This window comes from Microplitis mediator, chromosome 7 (genome assembly GCF_029852145.1).
Source record: "Microplitis mediator isolate UGA2020A chromosome 7, iyMicMedi2.1, whole genome shotgun sequence".
In the NCBI taxonomy this organism is placed as follows: Eukaryota; Metazoa; Arthropoda; class Insecta; order Hymenoptera; family Braconidae; genus Microplitis; species Microplitis mediator.
In genome coordinates this window covers 16289564-16312042 of record NC_079975.1, presented here as the reverse complement: position 1 = coordinate 16312042, position 22479 = coordinate 16289564, and the positions used below count along the sequence as shown (strand labels likewise).

Here is a 22479-nt window from a genome sequence, read left to right as displayed (position 1 = left end):
GCCATCAAAGATCTGATTTGCGGTCCATCGAACACTCCTTCTTTAATTTTTGCATCAGATAATCGTGGAAATTTTTTACACAGGTATTCAAAACTAGCATTGCTTTTATCCAATGCTTTAACGAACTGTTTCATCATACCGAGTTTGATATGAAGCGGAGGTAGTAGAATTTTTTCAGGACTAATTAAATTTTTTCGTATAACGTTTTTTGTTCCTACTTTGAGATTTTTACGAGGATTCCATTGTTTTTGTACGTAGTGCTTGTCTCGTGCTCTACTGTCCCACTCGCACAAAAAGCATGGAAATTTTGTATATCCTGACTGCTGGCCTAATATCATGGTTATAATTTTTAGATCTCCACAAAGCTGCCAACCGTGTTTTTCATATCCAATTTTATCTAACAATGTTTCTAAATTTTCATAAGTCTCTTTCAAATGAACAGAATGAGCGACTGGAACAGAAGCATACTGATTAGTGTTGTGTAAAAGAACACCTTTTAGACTCCGCTTCGAAGAATCTATAAAAAGTCTCCAATCTCCAGAATTATATTTTGCTCCTAACTTTTCAATAAGATCGGGGATATTCTTACAATAAACTAATGATTCTTCTTGACTAAAAAAAGGTACAAATTCTTCTTCGCGTTTTCTATACCATGCAAAATATGTATTTGGAGCTAACAGATGTTTTGCATGAAGTCTAGATCCAAGAAGTTGAGCAGATTCTTTAGAAAGATTTAGATCTCTAACTAAATCATTCAATTCACCTTGAGTAAATTTCTGTGGTTGATTTAAAATAGGTTCATAAACTTCCGTCGACTCTTGACGCTGTAAATTTTGTTCTGATGATGTTGAACTAAGATCAGATATTGAGCAAGGAAGAGGCACTGGCATGTCTGGAACATGTGGAATCGGCCGTGTAACTGACGATACATTTGCGTAGACTATTTTATTTTCATTTTTAGCATTGAAACCTTTTACATTTGTACAGCAAAAATAACAATCATCAATATGATTTGTCTGCTCTCTCCATATCATAGGTCTACCGAAAGGTAAAGATTGTCTTTTGCGGTATGTCCACTGTCATAATTGTTCAACACAAATAGTACAAACTACTTGCGGAGTCCACGGTTTTAGTTTTATTTTGAAGCCAAATCAAGCATTATACGGATTTTCAACAAATTCAGTGATTTTTCGTTTTTGCTTTAAAGTCATAAAGTTTCCACAAATATAGCAAAATGTATCCGCATTATTATGACACTTTCTTGAAGACATTCTGTTGTTTCAACAGTTTTTCAACAACAAATCATATATAAAATTTATTGAACACTAAAAGTAAAACGTAAGAAATTTTTTTAAATAAACACACTAATTTCAGTAAAAAGTTTATAAACAAAGTAACTGTAGAGGTTTATTTGCATGTAACCTGTTTTGAATGGGTGTGTCGTTGTTGCAACTAATATATTTCCTCACGAGAGGTCGCACGATTCGAGAAAAGAGCGCCAAAATCTAAAATTTAATTTATTTTAATCAAAAAATTTAAAATAGCCAATGTCTTAACTTTTTTAAAAACCTGATGTGATACGATAAAATGAGGTATAATTTCGTGATCAGCACTACCAAATTAGTGGAAAAAAATAATCACAACTTGAACAAGGAAAATGATGTCAGCCGGTGTAATCCTGATATTAAGAATTTAGTACAATATGAACTATTATATACTGATCGGTGCAAAGTGTGTAACTACACAAATTTGTATAAAAGATTAGAAGATGTATTACGACTTCCAATAATTAATCAGAAAAATATACTTAATTTACAAGGATTAATTGATTCATCGTTCGGACAGTAATTCAATACATTGAAATTTTGCAATAATTGTAAAGAGATCAAAGAAACGCATACCAAAATTTTAATAAACTCTGTACAACAGATAATTGTCGTGAAGTTAGAATCATCCTTAAAAGATAACATCAAAATTTTGATTAAAAAAAAAGACTGATAAAATCAGTGCCTTCAGCCAAGATTTCTTTGTGTAATAAAATGTATAATGTCGTAAGTGCAATATTTTATTCTGAAAAAGATGATAGCTCTTGTCATTATGTTGTTATGATGGAAGATAACTCAGCATGGATCCAAGCAAATGATAAAAACATACAACCAGTACAGTGGCCAACTAATGCTAAAGATGCTTATGTTTTCTTTTTACAAAAAAAATAAAGTGGAATATTGACTATTAATTTTTTTCATCAAATTTTTCCTGAAAATATCCTCTAATTTCTCACTACAAAAAAAAATAATTGCAATAATACTTTTTTTAAAGTTAATTTCAATTCATGCGGTAAATTATAGTGTCCTCTTATCGGCTAATACAAATTAAACTGAGAGCCAATAGAACTATTTTCAACTTGAAAATGATTGGACGACTTGACAAAATATTTCACTACTTTTGATTATAGATGGGGTGACTTGAACAAAAATTTTCTGGCAACTCTGAATTCAATTTTCCCACAATCTGTGGTGGATACAGGACTGCAAAATGAAAAAAAACTCGTATTTCTTAGTGGCTGAGATGATTTTACGTAAATGTTTCGTAATATTAAAAAATTTATAATTATTGTATCAAAGGTTTCTATTCTGAAATATAAAAAACAATGTAACTCTCAGACAATATATGAAGTTGCTTTGCTCTACAAAAAAGAGAGAAATCCCACCAAAAACAGATTATCTGTAAAAAATCGCGCCAAGTACACGTTCAACACTTTTTATGAATGGAAAAAATTTACTTTACAAAAAACTATAAAATATTGAAAACACCAAGTAACTAGTAGCATTGAAAATCATGGGAAAAATCGCTATCAAAATATATGATAAAAAAAAAAATGATCCGAATGTATTTGGTGTGCGTCACGATTTGATTGAGTAAAGTAATTCACTGCAAATCTACTCTATAAGTAAGTGTATTATTTTAACACACATGGAGTGTATCCCATGTTTATTTCCAATTATAATAATAAAAATTGCTTACAATAGTACGCAGTAAATTCCTTATCAATAATTAAGTTGCTCCTTGGCGGCAACGGTTCCAGTGAAAGTATTTGGATGCGTGGCACAGTGTTTATTTATTAATTACAAAAGGGCGCAAGGCTCCGTATGTTTGGTTATTCAAATTCTTAACTATAACTAAATAAACTTAACTTTAAGGACGTAGTATGAAATAAGAGTATAAAAGAATTAAGTAGCAAGTAGTCGCTAGTACTAAATTATAAGAGTTAAATTGCACGTTTGCGCAGTTAGGGATTCGAGATCAAAGTGATTGACCGATAATTTAGGGCGTAGGACTAGCCTCAAGACTGTCTTCACTTCACCCTTACGGACATGCGTCAACGTGATAATTAGTCATATGACCATGGCACTATGACTTGTGTAGTTCCAGACGGCAACGCGACGGGGAAAATTGGGAACCGCAAGGCTGAGGACGAAGATGGCAATTCACATTGTCTGAATATATACATACTTAATAGAATAAGTTACTTAGAAGCATTTTATATCTCCATCATCATTAATCAAACAATGCGTTTGATTTGATTTAAAATCAAGCAACGATATGATTCATAAAAAAAAAAGCTATAACATGAATTATCACTTACTTTGCCATTTGGATAAGTACTGGTTGTAGGATATAAAAATATACCGCCATACTTTATAGTTCTATGAACGTCTGCTACCATAGACCCAACGTACCGAGCTCCATATGGATTTCCATTCAAAGGATATTTTTTCGATTTGATATATTCTCTGATTGCAGTTCCCCATGTACTTTCAGATCCTTCGTTGATGCTTATTAAAAAACAAAAAGGTAGTCATTAGAGGTAAATTAACTAGGATAAATACGAAATGTATGCAATTTATAACAATTATAACAATTGTAACGGGGTAGAATTTTATTGTTTACTTTAAATTTGGATATCGACTCGCGCGTCAAAAGCTAGCGGCTTTCTCTTACAACGACGGTCGGCAGTCAGGCACGCAACTAATACCCGGGGTCGCTACTGTCGAGTTTCAAGAAGTTGGTGTTTCAGAGGTTGGTAGGCTTGGAACAGTGAGAGGTTCGAGGGCCAGAGACGACGTGCTGTCGGTCTCTTTGTTTCTGGCACTCGTCGTGGACGGACATCTTTACCTGACCACTACTGCTACTACTATGGATATCACTCTACCATCTATTACAATTGTACGTTATTGAAAACAAGCTCAGAGCTTATAGGCCCATGTGAAGTGGAAGCTTACTTTATTGAGTTCTATTTAATCACATTTAATAGTTTGTCACGAATAATTCGATTGGAGGAACTTGATTGCTGAGGATTTTTTTCGGAGGCCCGAAGGTTATTGGAATTGAGGAGGATGATCACCGAGGATTGTTGGAGTTGTTAGGGCTGGTTGGAGTAAGATAAGAGTTCAAGTGAGTCCATTTGCTATGTCGTTTACTTTATTGTACCATTATAATTATTTATAGTGTCAGTATATTTTATTTAAATCAGTCGAATCACATGTAATATTTAAGTTAAGTCATAAAATAGTTTCGTAATAAATAAATCGAGTCAGTCATAATTTTAATAGTCACGCCCAGTCGGTTCATCAGTCATACATAATTTTATTGTTCACCTTTCGTCAAAGATTTTGTAAAGCGGCTTCGTCCGAAATAAATGCCATAGTTTATGTTTCAAATTTAACACAATTAACTAATTAATATTCATATAGCTTCCTGTTAAAAATAAGCTTCCTGTTAAAAATAAGTTGAACTAGAAGTCTCTCTCTCTCTTTCTCTCTCTTTTAATCTTAAATACTGTATCACCCAGTATGGGGCTAATCCTGTTCTGAGGTCTGAGATAGCCTAGCAAAGGTAAGTGAAAAACCTTTAAGTATCATGTATGTGTGGGACCTTTGTGTAAACGAGGCCATTTTAATTTGTTCAGATAAGACATACCCATTACACAATAATCAAGTTTTTACTCGCGATGAATATGCGAATACCTCTAGATCATATGTTATGGATCATCCATGCGTAAAAAATTTTAATAAAATAATAACAACTATTAAAGGGGCAGAGGCAGCCGATCGGTTCATGTGTGGCTCGGGCGATCATCAAAGTTAAGCAGCACCGAGCGTGGTTACTGTTTGGCTGGGTGACCGCTTAGCCATGCATTGAGCTTGATCGGACGTCTCTGTGCGCTAGGCGCGGACTGAAGAGCCAGTGATCGGTAAAATGGGAATTTTATCGATCACTGGAACTTCACCTGCTCCGAAAAATGACAGCTGTACTGGCAAAAGGTTTTCTCTGTGGTTTCCCTTTGCCGCTATACTCCCACGGCAAAAAGGTGGGGTATAGGGCATCACGTAATGATGCAGTACAGAAGCACAAGTCGGTCCACAGCCGCATGAAAAAGAGGAGGGAATAGAAAAAGGTAGCGATTGCGATTAAAGGCAAGAAGTGTAAAAGGCATAAATATGCTATACACTGTTAACAATAATAAAAAAAAAAAAATAATAACAACTATTAATGATACAAAAAATAAAAAGGCCATTCGGTAGCCGAAATGGAAGTAGATTTCTCATTATTTGATTTTTTTCACCTTTCAGATAAAAGTTAATAATGAAATGAAATTTTTTTTTTACATTTTCTTAAAAATTCTCAAGATGATAAAACAAAAAAAAATAAAAAAATTTTAAGTATAATGCCAAAAATTGAAGCTAACTAAATAAGCTTCAGAAGAATTTTTGGTGATAATGCACTGTATAGTTTGATTTGACGTTATTTAAAGATACCTATGCAAACATGAAAACTACCGGACCAATGGTATTTCGGATCCTATTCGAAGAATTATGATAGATTATGGTTTCATTCCTCAAAAATGCTACCATTAGGACAAAAACAATAATTTGCTTTCAATAAAATCCAGTTATGAAATAAACTAAGTTTAAAATTTGATTGTAATATATCAAAGTGTCATACTTGAAATTAGTACTAATATTTGACATGAAAAGTCCATTAGAATATCAAGCGACAAGTAGATATAGAAAATATTATCATCATAACTAATGTTAATCTTGTTATTGATATATCATATCATTCATACACTGTCGATAAAACAAAATTGGAAATAACCACTGAATTGATATGTTTGGATTTTATAAGGGTCACACTGCAATAATATAAATTTAAGTAGCTCCATGAATTTACTAAGAAGTAGGAGAACTAATGCAATAGCAAAATTCCATTAAATGAATCGTAAAATAAGTAATTTCATTGGTCTAGGCACACATATAGGCATTAAAATTAGAGTTCATTTGAAGAGCTTTCAGATAAATTTGATGTAAAGTCAATAAGTTATCACATTCAAAAGATATTGAATGTTTAGGTTTCCACTATATAAAATGGTGTATTACCGTACGAAGGACGGTGTGGCTCAATAAGTTATAGATCAAATTGAACAGAATATAGTATAGGGCCGGATAGCTCAACTGGTAGAGCACTCGGCGCGTTACCGAATTGGTCTGGGTTCGATTCCCAGTTCGGGCTATCTATATTTTTCTCAATTTATCTATAAATTGTCTTATTGAGAGGTTTGCATGTTTAGGTTTCCACTATATAAAATGGTCCTTCGTACGGTAATACACCATTTTATATAGTGGAAACCTAAGCATTCAAAAGAATAAGTAAAAATATGAATTTTGGACATTTTGAAAATTTTGAAATGCTATAAATTCTAAACTAATTAACCGATTGAGCTCATTTTCAAACTTGAACAAGGTAGTCACCCTCAAAAGACGTATACTAAGTTTCAAGCCGATCGGTTTAAAATTGTGGCTACAATCAAACTGAAAACTTGCATAAAATTAGTTTGTATAATAATTTGTAAATGTTTAAAACCATATATCTATTAGAAAAAATGGTCAAATCAATGAGCTGTATAGTCGAAGTTGTAAGCAATCGAACGAGCTTTCACATGGAACAAACAAAGATAAGCTATCTCTTTCCGTTTAAATGTGACATCCAGTTAAATATGTAAACAAATTTTTTTTGGAAATTTTACAAAATATCAATTAACAATAACTTCTAAACTTATTGGCCGAATTGGCTCACCTTCGAACTCGTCCATAGAATAAGTATACTAAGTTTCATTACGATCGGTGTAGAATTGCGGACGCTGTCGTTGGAGAACGGCGCGTTATATTATATATATATATATATATATATATATATATATATATATATATATATATATATATATATATATATATATATATATATATATATATCAGGGATAGGGAGTAGGAGTTTTGCTCTTTCTACGAAACACTCCTCTAGCGAGTACTCCTGTGACTGAATAGCCTAAACTCACTCGGGAGCGATCCCCACTACTTCTCCATCTAGTTGAGCTCCGAGTAAGAGCGAAAGACATTTTTGGTATTTCGCTCCACTCAGGAGTTTTTCGTCGACTCCTTAGAAATGCTCGACTCGCGAGTCGAATGAGAGCAAGAACTCATGAAGTTACTCCTGAGAGGAGCGAGTCGGTCCAAGACGCTTGACCAACAACTCCCCCCACCTTTGTTCTTCTCGAAGCTTTCTATACGGAGAGAGGTATCTGCTTTACCACAATGAAACACCATATACGCTAGCGCCCTAAACTTGTCGTCGTCATAAATTTCAACTTCTTTCTCATGTTCTCATCATATTCACAAAATTTTTTTTTCTTTTTTTGTATGAGCAATAACTTAAAAATTTTTAAGAAAATCGATCCGACAATTCGGTTATCAATAAGTTGCGAATTTCGATAAATGGATAAATAACTTATCGCGTCAAGAACGATTATGCAACTAAAATTAATATTTTTTTCTCTCATTCATTTATTAAACTACTTATTCTATTATTAATATTATTATCAATAAAAAAAAACTTTTATAAAAAAATCGACCCGATAATATATAAATGAATCGGGATTTTCATTTGATTCATATATAACTTGTCAAGACGATTTTTTTTTTATTATTGACTTACCGTAATGAAAAAAAAAAAAAAAAAACTTCATTTTGAAAACGTTCTCGTGATGATTTTTAAAAAAATTATTAATTTATTGTTAATAAAAAAAAAGTTTTTACTTTGCGAACATTTTATGTTCATGAGGTCAAAAACGTTCTGAAATTTTGTGAGGTCATTTGAAACCACAAATTCAACGGGAAAAAAAATTTTTTACCAGACAAAAAACCCTACGCGACTACTTTTTATTAACAAAAAAACGCGTTTCACGATGCGACCGCGGAAATAAATAGCTCTAAAATAAAAACTGTTTACAGGATCAGGTCATCTAATAACTTTTATTTCGTAGAGGAAGAATCATAGAAACTGTGTACCGAATTTACCATCAAAATATTCGACACATTTCAATTCATTAATGTTTAAAGTCAAAAACGAAAATTTATGAACAGTTAGCCATAAGTATAACTATTAATAATATTTATAGATATTGTTAATGGGGCATTCCATGCCAAATCACCGAGGTTTTGACCCGACCCTCTTCGATTTCGCTGAAACTTTTTTATCATTTTTTATCCTACCAAAGACATTTTTCTGAATTTTTTCAGATTTTTTTACCCAACCCAAAAAAAGTTACGGATTTTTGAAAAAAACCGCTCTTTTTTTTAAATTGCTATAACTTTCTCACAAATTAATCTTTCGGCATTTTTTTTTCAAAATTTGTGTTTTTAAATATATATTTTAGAACAAAATACAAAAAATTTTTCGGAAGTCACGATATATGAAATATTGTTTTTAAAAGCTCAGAAGTTGAATAAAATTGTACAAAAACAATCGGGCTCCCTGCCTTTATAAATCCGGAATAATTTCTCACGCAAAAATTTCTCAGCAATAATTACTCAAACAAAAATTGATCCAACACGAAAATTTCTCGCTATATATTATTTGCCTCGAAATTCTTCAAGAAAATATGCCTTGAGAAATTATTGCTGAGAAATTTTGTCGCAAGAAATTATTGCATGAGAAGAAAAAGACGGTCGCCAATCAAATCGTAAAGTGTATTAGGGACAAGGATTAATTTTTTCGGAGGAAAATTCCCAATTTTTAAATATAGTATAACCTAAACTTACAATTAACCTTCTCAATAAGACAATTTATAGATAAACTGAGAAAAGTAAAGATAGCCTTATAGACAGTTTTTGATTAAATTGAACGGAATGTAGTATAGTACCGGATATATTAACTGTCAGAGCACTCGGCGCGATACCGACATGGTCTAGGTTCGATTCTCAGTTCGGGCTATCTTTACTTTTCTCAGTTTATCTATAAATTGTCTTATTGAGAAGGTTAATTGTAGTTTAGGTTTTACTATATTTAAAATTGGGAATTTTCCTCCGAAAAAATTAATCCTTGTCCCTAATACACTTTACGATTGTTTTTGTACAATTTTATTCAACTTCTGAGCTTTTAAAAACAATCCAAAAAAAATTCAGCGCAAAGTCATAAAAAATATGCCAAATTTAGAAATTTTTTTATTTTCAATCGAAAAAAAAAAAATAAAAAGGAAAGTCGGCACAAAATAGGAATAGCGGGGTTAAATACTGTCTTAGTTGAAGTTTTTTTTGAGACAAAAAGATTGAGAATCGAAGGTTTCGGACTTCGAAGAAATGACGGTTTTTTTGAAAAAACTGAAATATTTCATATATCGTGACTTTAACCGAAAAATTTAAAAATTTAAAAACACAAATTTTGAAAAAAAAAAAGTGCCGAAAGGTTAATTTGTGAGAAAGTTATAGCAATTTAAAAAAAAAGAGCGGTTTTTTTCAAAAATCCGTAACTTTTTTTGGGTTGGGTAAAAAAATCTGAAAAAATTTAGAAAAATGTCTTTGGTAGGATAAAAAATGATAAAAAAGTTTCAGCGAAATCGAAGGAGGCCGGGTCAAAACCTCGGTGATTTGGCATGGAATGCCCCATATAATGTAATAAACAAATCGTCAAAGTGTAAAAAAAAAGAATATGTTAATATTCTGAGTGTTGAATTTTTAACATTTTTGTGTGTTAATTTAGCACACAGTATTTATCTTGTGTAAACAGTCGCAATTGACAGATTTTTTAACACACAAAAATTTTTTTTTATACGAAAGTAACACTTTTTATATGTTACTGTCAAGCCAACATACAAAATACGTTAAAAAAAACATCATACAATTTGTATTTATCATCTATTAAAAAATAATAAAATTGAATTACTTATTTATCTAAACAATAATTTGATAAATAAAATTATTCCACTTTTCTAATATATTTAATAGTTTATAAAACATGTATGATTTATCGTTTGTTTTAAAATTAATATTTTTTTCTTTACAAAAATAAATAAATATATATTTCAAAATTGAAACAATTTTTTTTATTAACTGCAACGCCCCATAAATTTAAAAAAAATATATTAAAAACTATTTTCTGTTTATTAAGAAAATTATATTAAATTTGTATCAGTGTAGATATAGTAGAATTCAGTGTAGATAAAGTAGAAATCGCTTCCAAATAGCTCTTTCTCAATTTTTACCCCACCACAATTTTAAAGAGTATTCGATTTAAGCATCCAAGTTTCGCTCCTTTAAGGAGTTTTTGCTAGAAGAGTCTCTTATGAAAAACTCCTTAGTGAGTAACTCGTAGAAGGAGTATTACTCGTGACGAGCTACATTCTCTTGCTCTTCGTTAGAGTTACTCATCATCAGAGCGATGAGTAGGGAGAGTTTAGGCATCTATACTCTCATGCGTCCGAATCCTACAATGAAACTCATTGTAGGATAACTCCTAAGGAGTGGGGAGTTATCGAGGAGTGAGCAGCTTTTGAGGAGTAACTCTCTATCCCTGATATATATATATATATATATATATATATATATATATATATATATATATATATATATATTAGGGTGTGCTGCTCAGGAATGTGCAGCCGGCGAATCGGCTTAATCCTCGATGGTATTTCCGGCAACGAAAAGAAAATTATAAACGAAAAGTTAATTAACAATTTTTTTTAAACAGCTCGCGAACACTTTTATCACAACTCGATTTGCACTAATGGTCCCTCGAATTAACACTGATGCGGCATAACGTCCATAAGATGCCCAGCAATGCTCCAGTGGTGATAAAAGATAAAGAACTGAACACTGACAAAGCAAAAAAATTTATCTGCACTAATTAACTCAAAACAAATTCACACAAAAATAACTGTGAATTCAAAAATCACGATCTCGCCGATTAAACGGCAACGCGACACAAATATTCGCGGGAAAACAACACGAGAACTCGCGAAATTTTTGCACTGTGTAATGCACGTGTTCGACGCTTCCCTTAAAAAGAGATCACGTCGGGGTCACAAATTTAGTGGTTGAGGTGATAATATAAATTATTAAAACCAACTAATTAATTTAACCGAATGTTTTATTTAAATAAACGGAAATAACACAGCGATTATAAGTATACAGTAAAGTAAGAAGCCTGGATGCGTGTGTACAATCCCACGGTCTATTACTAATTGTCTCCACCAATGTGGTAGAGATGGATGAATGAATAAATCGATGTTCAAGGAAACTGTCGAATTTTATCGATCGCGTCACCTAGTAGCAACGCTACATATATATATATAGATTAAAGCAGATACTGCGGGTGACTCTAACAGTGTTCTAACAGTACAAATAGTGAAAAAGGTGCTTGTACATATAACTTGTTGAATATTACACAAAAATTAATTTAAGAGTGATTGGAGGTTAGGATGAGCGGAACGCATGATAGCTCCAAATCCACTGGGTCCGGTCATAAAGGTGCTGCCACCTCGAACTGAATCACAAAAAACGCAAGCCAAAAGCCTTGCTCAGTTGGCAAAGACGCATGTGGACTTAAAGTAAAAAATAATCCAGGTAGACCTTTGAAAGCCTTGACGTTCACCAAGGAAAAAGCTGGGCCGGCTTGTGATCTAAGGGAATACTGCAAACGCAAACGTGATGAACAGGATCTAAATAACTCCATATCGGATCTGGAGGAAAATCTCCAAACTTTTAAGAAGTCGTCTAAATCACATCGTACACCATCCTCAGTTGAGTACAACTCTATTACTAATTCTGACCCGCCCTTGTCTACCGACAGTGTTGCACTTTGTATCTCAGAAAATTTAGAATCTATGAGATTCTTGACTGAACAATCGCTAAAATGAGGAAGGAGGCTGCCAATAACAAAGCTAGCATCGAGAAACAAATCCTATTAAGTAAAACAGAAAATCAAACAGCCATTGAGCAACTAAGAACAGACCTGAGACATTCGGAGAACGCTTGGGACCTAAAATGGACAGTATTGCAGAATAAACAGGATAACCTGGAGGCTGAGATCTCCTCGCTTGAATTACAGTTAAATAGTAGGACAATAGACCTGGACTCAAATAGCAATAATGTAAATTTAGTATCTTCCAGCTTCAAGAAACACTTAGAAAAATCTAACGATAGAATTAAGCAAATGGAGGAGGCTCCAAATGCGCAGGAAAAAATACAAAAGCGCTGCAATATAATTTTGAAAAATCATAATTTCATCATGTCTAATATTAAACAACGGAGTCAAAGTTTTATCAAGCAAGACTTCAACTTCAGTGATGCAGTTGATAGTGTGTCGCCTGCTGATAGAGAAAGGAAATCCCTCAGAATCAAACTAATAAATCAGGAGGTTAAAGAAATAATAATGAAAGCCAAAGCAACTGCATTAAAGGGCACCAAGATCTCAATACAGCACGATCTAACAAAGCAGGAAATGGCATGTGTTAAAAAGCTAAAAGATGCAGCAGTTCAGCACAAAGCCAGGGGTCACTTGGTAAAAATGCACGGCACACGATTAAATATAGATAATAAGTGGTACATCTGGGATCTGGCAAATGATAAATTAAAAGATTTGGGAAAACGCATAACTCCGGAAACCTCAGGTACTTACTCCGCTGCCACTTGCATGGAGATGCTTATATCGCAACCAAAAAACTAATAAAAATTTTAGTATAGAACTTAAAGGGAATCCAAAATCTTCTCAACCATAACTCTAGTATTGAAGCAGATATAGTTTGTGCATGCGAAACGTGGTCAACGTCGCCTCTTAAACTACCTAATTTCTGGTCTAGCTACTCAGCACTGTGGGCTTCTGCCATCAAAGAGAAAAGCACTGGACACGCAAGCGGTGGATTAGTAATTCTCATAGCTCAGCATATTAAAGCCACCTTGTTAAAAGCCTCAGACAGTTGGATATTTGCTCTTATTGGAACAGAAAAATTTTCATGTGTTCTGGCCTGTGTATACATTCGTTCAAGTCGAGACATGAATACTTCTTTAAACTTGCTCAAATTAACTGTAGATGAAATAACAGCATCTCATGGGCACCTGCCGATACATCTAACTGGTGACTATAATGCCAGGATAGGAAATCTCACCACAGTAAATGAAGAATTTATAGCTGATTGTAACCTCCAGGCCAACAGGGATTCGAAGGACCTTGTAATTAACTCACGAGGACGCACACTAGTCGACTTCATGACTGATAATAGTCTGGTACTCATCAACGGCTGATCGAACAGTGACCGACCGAGTAATTTCACTTGCATACACCTCAGTCGAAGCACAATTGACTCCATCTGGGCTAGTGTAAGTGCCTTAAATTTAATTCATGATATGGAAGTGCTGCAAGCGGACTCTCCTTCCGAACACTTCCCTATAATTCTCCAACTGGACGTAGAAGCTCAAACAAAATTGGATCAGCCCGATACCCAACTCAACAGAACTACTTTAATCTAGTCCCCACATACTGAGCAATCCTATACTAGCTACATGAGATGGTCGCAAAAAATCGCAGTAGACTTTAAAAGTACGCCACTAAACGAGCTCAATGGAAATTGCTACGATGCTATTATGGAGGCAGCAGAAACCTTGAATCTTATCATAACTCGTAATAAATGTTACAAGCAGTGCAGTAATCTTTCTTGGTACGACGAGGAGAGCAAGCTTGGGAAAAAAAATTTAAATAAACTATTCAGAGCTGTTAAGAAAGCCAATTTCGAGGGTGCCGAGTAGAACCAATACCTTGCAGTAAGAAAAAAACAAAAAGTACTAACCAAATGCAAGAAACGTCAGTTCAGGAATCGATTGCTCGACCTGCTGGCCAACATAAATATCCCCTCAAATTTCTGGAAGACGATTGGTAAATTTAGAAGGAAAGCTGTACGACACATTCCAATATCCATTGAGCAGTGGGAAACATTCTATGAGGAAATCACTTCCCGTCTTGAAACTGATCATACCACCTTCTACGGGGTTACTGATCCTACTCTCGACTGTGAATTTAATTTAGAGGAACTTAACAGAGCCTTAACTAGATGCAAATCTAATAAGGCCATCGGGCCAGATGATGTGAAAAATGAATTTTTCAAGTCTCTTCCTCAAAATTGGAGGCTTTACATACTATGTATGTTCAATAAAGCGCTAGAATTGGAAGTGGTACCATCAAGTTGGTTCACGGCAATAATCTCATTTATTCATAAGAAAGGTGATGTTCAGGATCCACTTAATTACAGACCTATTGCCTTAATCAATCACATTGCTAAGTCATTTACAAGCATGCTCGACTTCAGGCTATCAAGGTGGGCTAAAAACGCAAAAGTCTTGCCGGAATCACAATCCGGATTTAGAACTGGCCGAGGAACATTGGATGATCTCTTTGTTCTTCTTATAGCTGCTCAACTCAGACTGCGACAAGTCAAAGCTGCTGTGTACTTCCTGTTTATAGATTTAAGAAGAGCATTCGATTCGGTAAAACACAAGATTCTCTGGGTAAAATTACTTAAGGCAGGAGTAAGTGCAAAACTAGTCAGACTTCTGAAGCGGATTTACGCGCTGGCTACATGATAAAAGTTAATGGCACGATGTCTAAGCAATTTAATATTGCGGAAGGGGTACTGCAAGGAGAAATACTTAGTCTACTTCTCTTCTTATTATTTATCGCTGATGAAGAGGAATTCCAACGAGCTAATGGCTGCTTAGGAATAAATATCGATGGCCTCATCACCAGCTGATCTAAGGAAAAAGCTAAAGCTATTACATTTATATTTCTTATCAAATGAATTGGTGGTAAACGTTTAAAAAACGGAAATCGTGGTCAGTAGAAAAGCCTGTAGACTCCACACCAACCTGAAATTCTTCTACGGTGAACAGGAAATACAAATCGTGCCGAGCTTTGAGTATCGTGGGGTGACAGTCCCTGCTCATGGGCTCAGCGAACCTGTAGCAGAGGAAGCGATTCAAAAGGCAAATATGGCCGCAGGCCTCACTCACTCCATTCTGGCGAAAATGAAAACTGACTTAACGCAATGTATCTGCAAGCTATTTGATGCCATGACCGCCGCAACATTATTGTACGCAGCACCTAGATGGGCTATCCTGTACATTAATGATATTGAAAGAGTCCAAACTCGATTTTTTAGGCGTATATTCGGGTTAACAAAAAAAAAACACCGGCAGACGCCCTTATCAGAGTTGAGTTTGGCAGAATACCTTTAGCCTATAATGTGGTAAAACTAACTTGGCTCTGGATAATAAAAATACTCAAGATGGACAGTGAGCGTTTGCCTAAAATATGCCTCAAGAGGATTACAGAACTCGCAGTAAACGAAGAACTTAAGTACAACTGAATGTCGAGTTTTCGGAGCATAATTAAATCTGTCAATGCAGGCCTGGTAGCTGATCTTAAAAAACCTGATCTGGAAATCTGGGCAAAGCATAAAGCAAGATTCCTGTCGGAATATAAGACGTTCTTGAGATAGAGAGATCTCCTGCTAACACGCACAACACCATACCTGCAAAATCATATTGGCCAGCTTAGTGATGGAACTGCCTGCAAGTACTTAACAAAAAGGACAAATTTTCAAGCCCTAAAGGTCCTCCTCCAACTCAGGCTAGCTAAGAAATATAACAGCTATCTAATTGTCAACGGATGTTACTATAAGTTCAATATAAGCGAAAACTGTCCCATCTGCAACTTCCATGAACAGGATACGATCGAACATTTCTTGTTGAAATGCCCTATTTTTAAAAGTTTCCGTGAGCACTACCTTGTCTCCACACCGGGTGGCATTCGAACTTTAAATAAGATCTTAAGCTGTGAAGAAACCGAAGTGATCAAAGATTTATACTACTATACTACTAATAGCTGCCAAACCAGAGCCTTCTGCTTATGTGAATAGAAAAATTTGTATTTTTTTTGTTTTTTCTTGGCTTTATACATTTATATTATTGTTATTCTGTCTCACTATTTTTTTTTTACATATTTTATGTTTTTTTTGACCGACAGCAAGCGATTTGTTTTAAATACATCTAAATTTTGTATACCCTTGCAATGGGTTCTATATGTACTCTTTAAGCAATAAAAATCTTATCTTATCTTATCTATATACATATTGTAATGGGTTTTTTACCACCGGGGATCTACCGGAGTGAAGTCCGAATACACTTACGATTTTTTGACATTCTTGTTCAAAATTTATAGTTGGTCGCCAGGTGATTTTATAATCACCAAAAAAAACAATTATCAAAATATAACTCGGCTCAGGGTGGCGGATCGGGGAAAGGTCAGGCACTTAAGATTACGATAAATAATTGATCAGAATTAACACAAAATAATTAGTCGTATATTAAACACAAAATAATTGATCGGTATCACAAAAATAATCGGTTACAACAAAATATAAATTTGCCGGTGTCGGCTTGACTCGATATAAACAAACAAAATTTCTCGTAGTTGATCGGAAAACAAATCAGTTCATTGCTCAAAAAAACATAGTCGGTTGACGAAATTAAAATAAAATAATTTTATTGTCCGGAGACACACATACAGCGTTCGTATTAACAAAATACTTGACGAGTGACGTCAGAGTATTCTTACACGGCGAGGCAACAAGACTGCTGTTGCGAATGAGACACAGATAATCCGTAGTTCTCAGAATTGCTCGAACGGAATAAAATAAAATATAAAATAATATTTTATTTCTGCAACGCGTTAAATTACACGATCAAATAATTATTCGCGTAATTAATTAATTAATTTTTAATTATTACACGAACGCGGTTCACTTGTTCAATACTAAAGTCACTAGTACACTTTGTTCAAATCGCGCCGATGCTTCGGCTTGTTCACTTGTTCACAAAAACTCGAAGATTTGTTCACAAAATCATCGTATTATTATTCACGTAATAATTATTATTCGCGATTTAATTGTTCTTTCCGTAATCGAAATTGTTCTTCTTAGTCGCGAATCGAATTGATCAAAACGTGGCCGTTAAGTTCGAAGTCTCCAACGAACCTCTCGTCAATCCATGCGTTGGATCGATTGGTCGGTCGTAGTCGAAATTTTTCATCATAGGTGTCACCAGAATTGGCTCGCCGGATAACGATTCATTATATTCAAATCATTTTTAAACAATAGTGAACCACGGGTCCATGTCGAATTTCCTCATGTTACAATATATATATTAGGGTGATTCATTTCCGCAAAAGTTTTTTTTATTTCAAGTCCTCAAGCAAAATCTCAATCTACATAAGAAAAAAAAAATTCCCACTAATTATAAGCTCTTAATTCCAATGCTAAGTACTTGCCATTTGATTTCAAAGATTTCCCACTTAAAATACACGGAAATTAAATTAATTTTTTTTTAACTGTCTAATACTCAAGTGCATTTCATGATATCAAGGCGGGTTTGGTCGCAAATTGTAGGGCATTTGGTGTTCTTCAAAAGTGCCCATTGTTACTTAGCTGTAATTCCAGCTGTTTCACTTGTGTCCGTTGCGGAACTCATTTTTTTTATGAAATTGACGTTTATTGGCTTGCAGAATATAAACCAATGAAAGTACATCGAAAATGTTAATAAAAATTTGAAAGGAAATTTTATTCCCTTCGAAAAAAGTCCTGTGAGTCAAGTCGCTAAAGTCCATAGTTTCCGAGTTATAACCATTTTAATAATTTGAAAAATAAAATATCAATTATATTTTTTTTTTTATATTATATTTTTCAAATTATTTGTTGCGATGTGGGATCGTGCGCTACCGCTTAAGCTCGGGTAGTGGCTGTCACGTGCTCCAATATGGCGTTGCCGCCTATATAAGCACGTGCAACCAGTACCCCATGCTTTTTATACTACCTGCAGTTGACAGTGCAGTAGCTTTTTGTACTACCTGCAGTCTATATCGTATCGTAGCTATTTGTCTTACTTGCTTTTGCTGCTACCGTATCAGAGTCCGTGTTAATTAACATTATAGTTGATTACAGTTAGTTAATCAGGTAAATTAACCAGTATAATTGTTAAAGTTAGTGAACAATTATAGTAACCAGTTAGTGTTACACGCGCATCGGTAAATAATCTGATTATTTGGAGTATTATTGGGTAGGAAGCCCTGTGCAGTAAGTTACAGTAACAGTGATATCACACACAGTTAGTTGTGTGCTTATCAGAATCGTACCAGTGTGTTTGTGTTGTGGCAGTTTGATCATTATTAGTTAAATAAATAATTATCTAAACTATAAACTGAACCAGAGTTTGAGTGAATTCACCTGATCCAGTCCACTATCCTATAATTAAGTATGAGAGAAGCTGCACCTAGTCAACCACTGATCCAAGGAGGCGATTTCCAAGGGTCAACTAACCGCCAGTTCATCATCACCAAGAACTTCAATACCGAACTCCGAGATTAGGCTAAGTACCTAGGTTTAGTTTTAGTCTTGTAAGGCCAGTTCAAGTAAAATCTAGATAAAAGACGAGTCTCAAATAGAGCTAGCAGGGTCAGACTCACGAAAACTATATCCACCACCCTCAAATATAGTTTGTACGTTTACCCCGACGTAACATATTAAAATGATTATAACTCGGAAACTATGGACTTTAGCGACTTGACTCATAGGAATTTTTTCAAAGGAAATAAAATTTCCTTTAAAACTTCTATAATCATTTTTGATGCACTTTCATTGGTTTATGCTTTGCAAGCCAATAAACGTCAATTTCATAGGAAAAATGAGTTCCACAACGGACACAAGTGAAATAGCTGAAATTACAGCTAAGTAACTATGGGCACTTTTGAAGAACACTAAATACCCTACGCGTAATTTGCGACCAAACCCGCCTTGATATCATGAAATGCAGTTGAGTATTAGACAGTCTACAAATAATTATTCGCAAAGTTTTTTCAAATTACGCATCGTTTTCTAGTTATTTTCATTCTAATTTCAAGCTATTAAAAAGTGGTTCTGATCGATTTCAAGAGCTCGACATTGAAATGGAAGTAACTAAAAAACGATGCGGAATTTGAAAAAACTTTACTGAAAATAATTTGTAGAAAATAAAATTGTCAACAAAAAAGATCCTACAACATTTTGTGATAAGTCTGATAGTTTCGCCGGAAAAGTAAAAAGATATCCAACTTTTCTTCGAGCTCCAATAACTTTTGAACAGATGGACTTATCGAAAAATGATAAGAGACCTTTTTTGTAGAGCGTTCAATTTCCTACAAAAATATGGTTTAGTCTATTCGATCCATCGATTTTTTTGATGAGTTAACGATACTTAAAGCTAAAAAAATAATTTTTTCCGTGTTATTTTAATGGGAAAATCGAATTTTTCAATGAGCTAGGTCTGTAATCGACATATAATTTTTTTTCTTGTGTTGAACTATGATTTTTTCTACATGCATTAAAAAAAAAATGTTGCTCCGAAATGACGCACCCTAATATATATATTGTAACATGGGGAAAATTCGACATCGACCCGAGGTTTGAAATTATTTGACTAAAATAAATAGTTATCCGGTGAGCCAATTCTGGTGACACCTATGAGCAAAAATTCCGACTTTGACCGAGCAATCGACCCGACGCATTGATTGAAACGAGAGATCCGGGATAGACGCCGAACTGAACGGCCACGTTTTTTTTATTTGAACAATTCGACTCTGAACAATTCTCGATTCCGACGTATGAACGATTTGAATTACGACATGTAAGATCAATCCGAGTTTGATCAACGAACAATAATTCACGACAATTAATTACGACCGATAATAACCGAGTTCGTGAACAAGTGAACAAGCCGAAGCCTCGGCCCGAAACTGAACAAAGTGTACAACCGATTTGTTAATAAACGAGTGAAGTGCATTAATAATTAATTAATAAAATAATTAATGTCGCGTAATAACTGGGTGATCGTGAAATTGAACGCGTTACCGAAATAAAATATTATTTTATATTTTATTTTATTTCGTTCGAGCAATTCTGAGAATTACGGATTATCCGTGTCTCATTCGCAACAGCAGTCTTGTCATCTCGCCGTGTAAGAATACTCTGACGTCACTCGTCAAGTATTTCTTTAATACTTCCGCTGTATGTGTGTCTCCGGATAATAAAATTACTTTATTTTAATTTCGTCAACCGACTGTGTTTTTTTTTAGCAATGAACTGATTTGTTTTCCGATCAAGTACGAGATATTTTGTTTTGTTTATATCAAGTCAAGCCGACCACGGCAATTTATTATTTTGTTGTAACCGATTATTTTTGTGATACCGATCAATTATTTTGTGTTTAATATACGACTGATTATTTGGCTTAAATCTGATCAATTATTTATCGTAATCTTAAGTGCCTGACCTTTCCCCAATCCGCCACCCTGAGCCGATTTCGATAATTGTTTATTTGGTGATTGTTACATCACCTGTCGCCCAACTAATAATTTTTGAACAAGGTTGCCAATAATCGTAAGTGTATTCGGACTTCACTCCGGTAGATCCCCGGTGGTGAAAAGTCCGTTACAATATATATATTGTAACGAATGTGAAACTGATCTTTAAAATAATTGAATAGCTAGAAAACAAATGCCTTCTTCTCTTGTTTTATAGATGCGCGACCAAAGTCAGTCAGTCATATATTGACAACTAAACAGGATACGTCTTGTATCAATAAACTATATCGCTCTCTTGCTTTCTTTGCTGCTGTTAATTGTGGTCCTGTTATTTCTAATATAAGTGTGTTATCATTGTAGTGTATAAGTAATATTAATTTAAGATACCAATCACTACAATTTGGTGTCAGAAGTGGGATTCGAACCCATGCCCACAAATGTGGACTGCGATATATATATATATGTCGAATTACCAGTTAAGGTATAAATGAGACTCGGGTCTACGTTGTTACCTTTGTCACTCATCTTATTTATTAAATAAATTAACGAACACACACAGGTAATTACTACTCACAAATATCGCATACACTAAGCAATAATATTACAAGCAATAATATCAGTATCGGACAACTACACAATATCAAAGTATCCAAGAAAATATTAAAGATTACAAAAATATCAAATATTACACAATATTAAATACACAAATTATTACAAACGATTAGTTTACTAGAGAATAACAACTATCGACAATATTCTAGTTACTGTTGTGAAATGTGCGCGGCGGTAAAGTTAAAATCGAAACGAATACACGATCGGTCGGATAGCAATGTCGTCCGTTCCTTTGCTCAATTAGAACTAACTCTCTGTACCCAATATTCTTGAGTCCCCGAATCGACCAAAACTATATCTCAGGTAATTTTTACAAACTCGTACAATTACTTCCATATGTTTGAAAACTCATTATACCGAAAATATTGCTATCTCTCGATCGTGTCTACGTTGGATGCCCAGACGGGCTCCTTCGACTTAAGTCTACCGTCATAAACGTAAATATGAAAACCAACAAAATCTTAAGCGGATTAAATTGTAAAATATTTTTACTAAGTTTTTATTGTCTAAAAACGAACTCAATATAGTTGGGACTTTCCCAAGTCAGGAAAAACCCAAGTATTATTTTATCTCCGACATATATATATATATATATATATATATATATTGTCACATGAGAAAATTTGGCATTGACCCGTGGTTTAAAATTATTTGAAATAATAAATAGTTACCCGATGAGCAAATTCTAGTGACATCTAAAATTAAAAATTTTGACTTTAACCAAGCAATCTATTCAACGCATGGATTGAAACGAGAGATCCGGCTGAAACGTCGAACTGAACAGCCGCGTTTCGGTATTTTTTCGTACATTTCGACGACCAAACGACCAATTTCGATCCCGACTATTGAACAACGCGATTTACGACTAAGACAACCAATCCACGTTTGATCAACGAACAATTACTCGCGACCAATAATTTCGACCGACAATAAATGATTTCGTGAACAAGTGAACATGCCGAAGCCTCGGCGTGAATACTGAACAAAGTGTGTAACCAATCTGTTAATAAATAAGTTAAATGCGTACGTTAAAAATTAATTAAATACTTAATTACGCGTTATATTTGTATGATAGTGTAATTGAACGCGTTACCG

The 22479-nt window shown here is 34.2% G+C and overlaps 1 protein-coding gene across 1 annotated transcript in view; it reads right to left on the bottom strand.

Moving 5' to 3' along the window:
• LOC130671195 (fructose-1,6-bisphosphatase 1) overlaps window positions 1–22479 on the bottom strand; it is a 121021-nt gene that overhangs the window by 53665 nt on the left and 44877 nt on the right. Inside the window, exon 3 of the mRNA XM_057474929.1 lies at window positions 3647–3836. Within this exon, the coding sequence (XP_057330912.1) occupies window positions 3647–3836 (190 nt within the window). The remainder of the gene's footprint in view (window positions 1–3646; window positions 3837–22479) is intronic.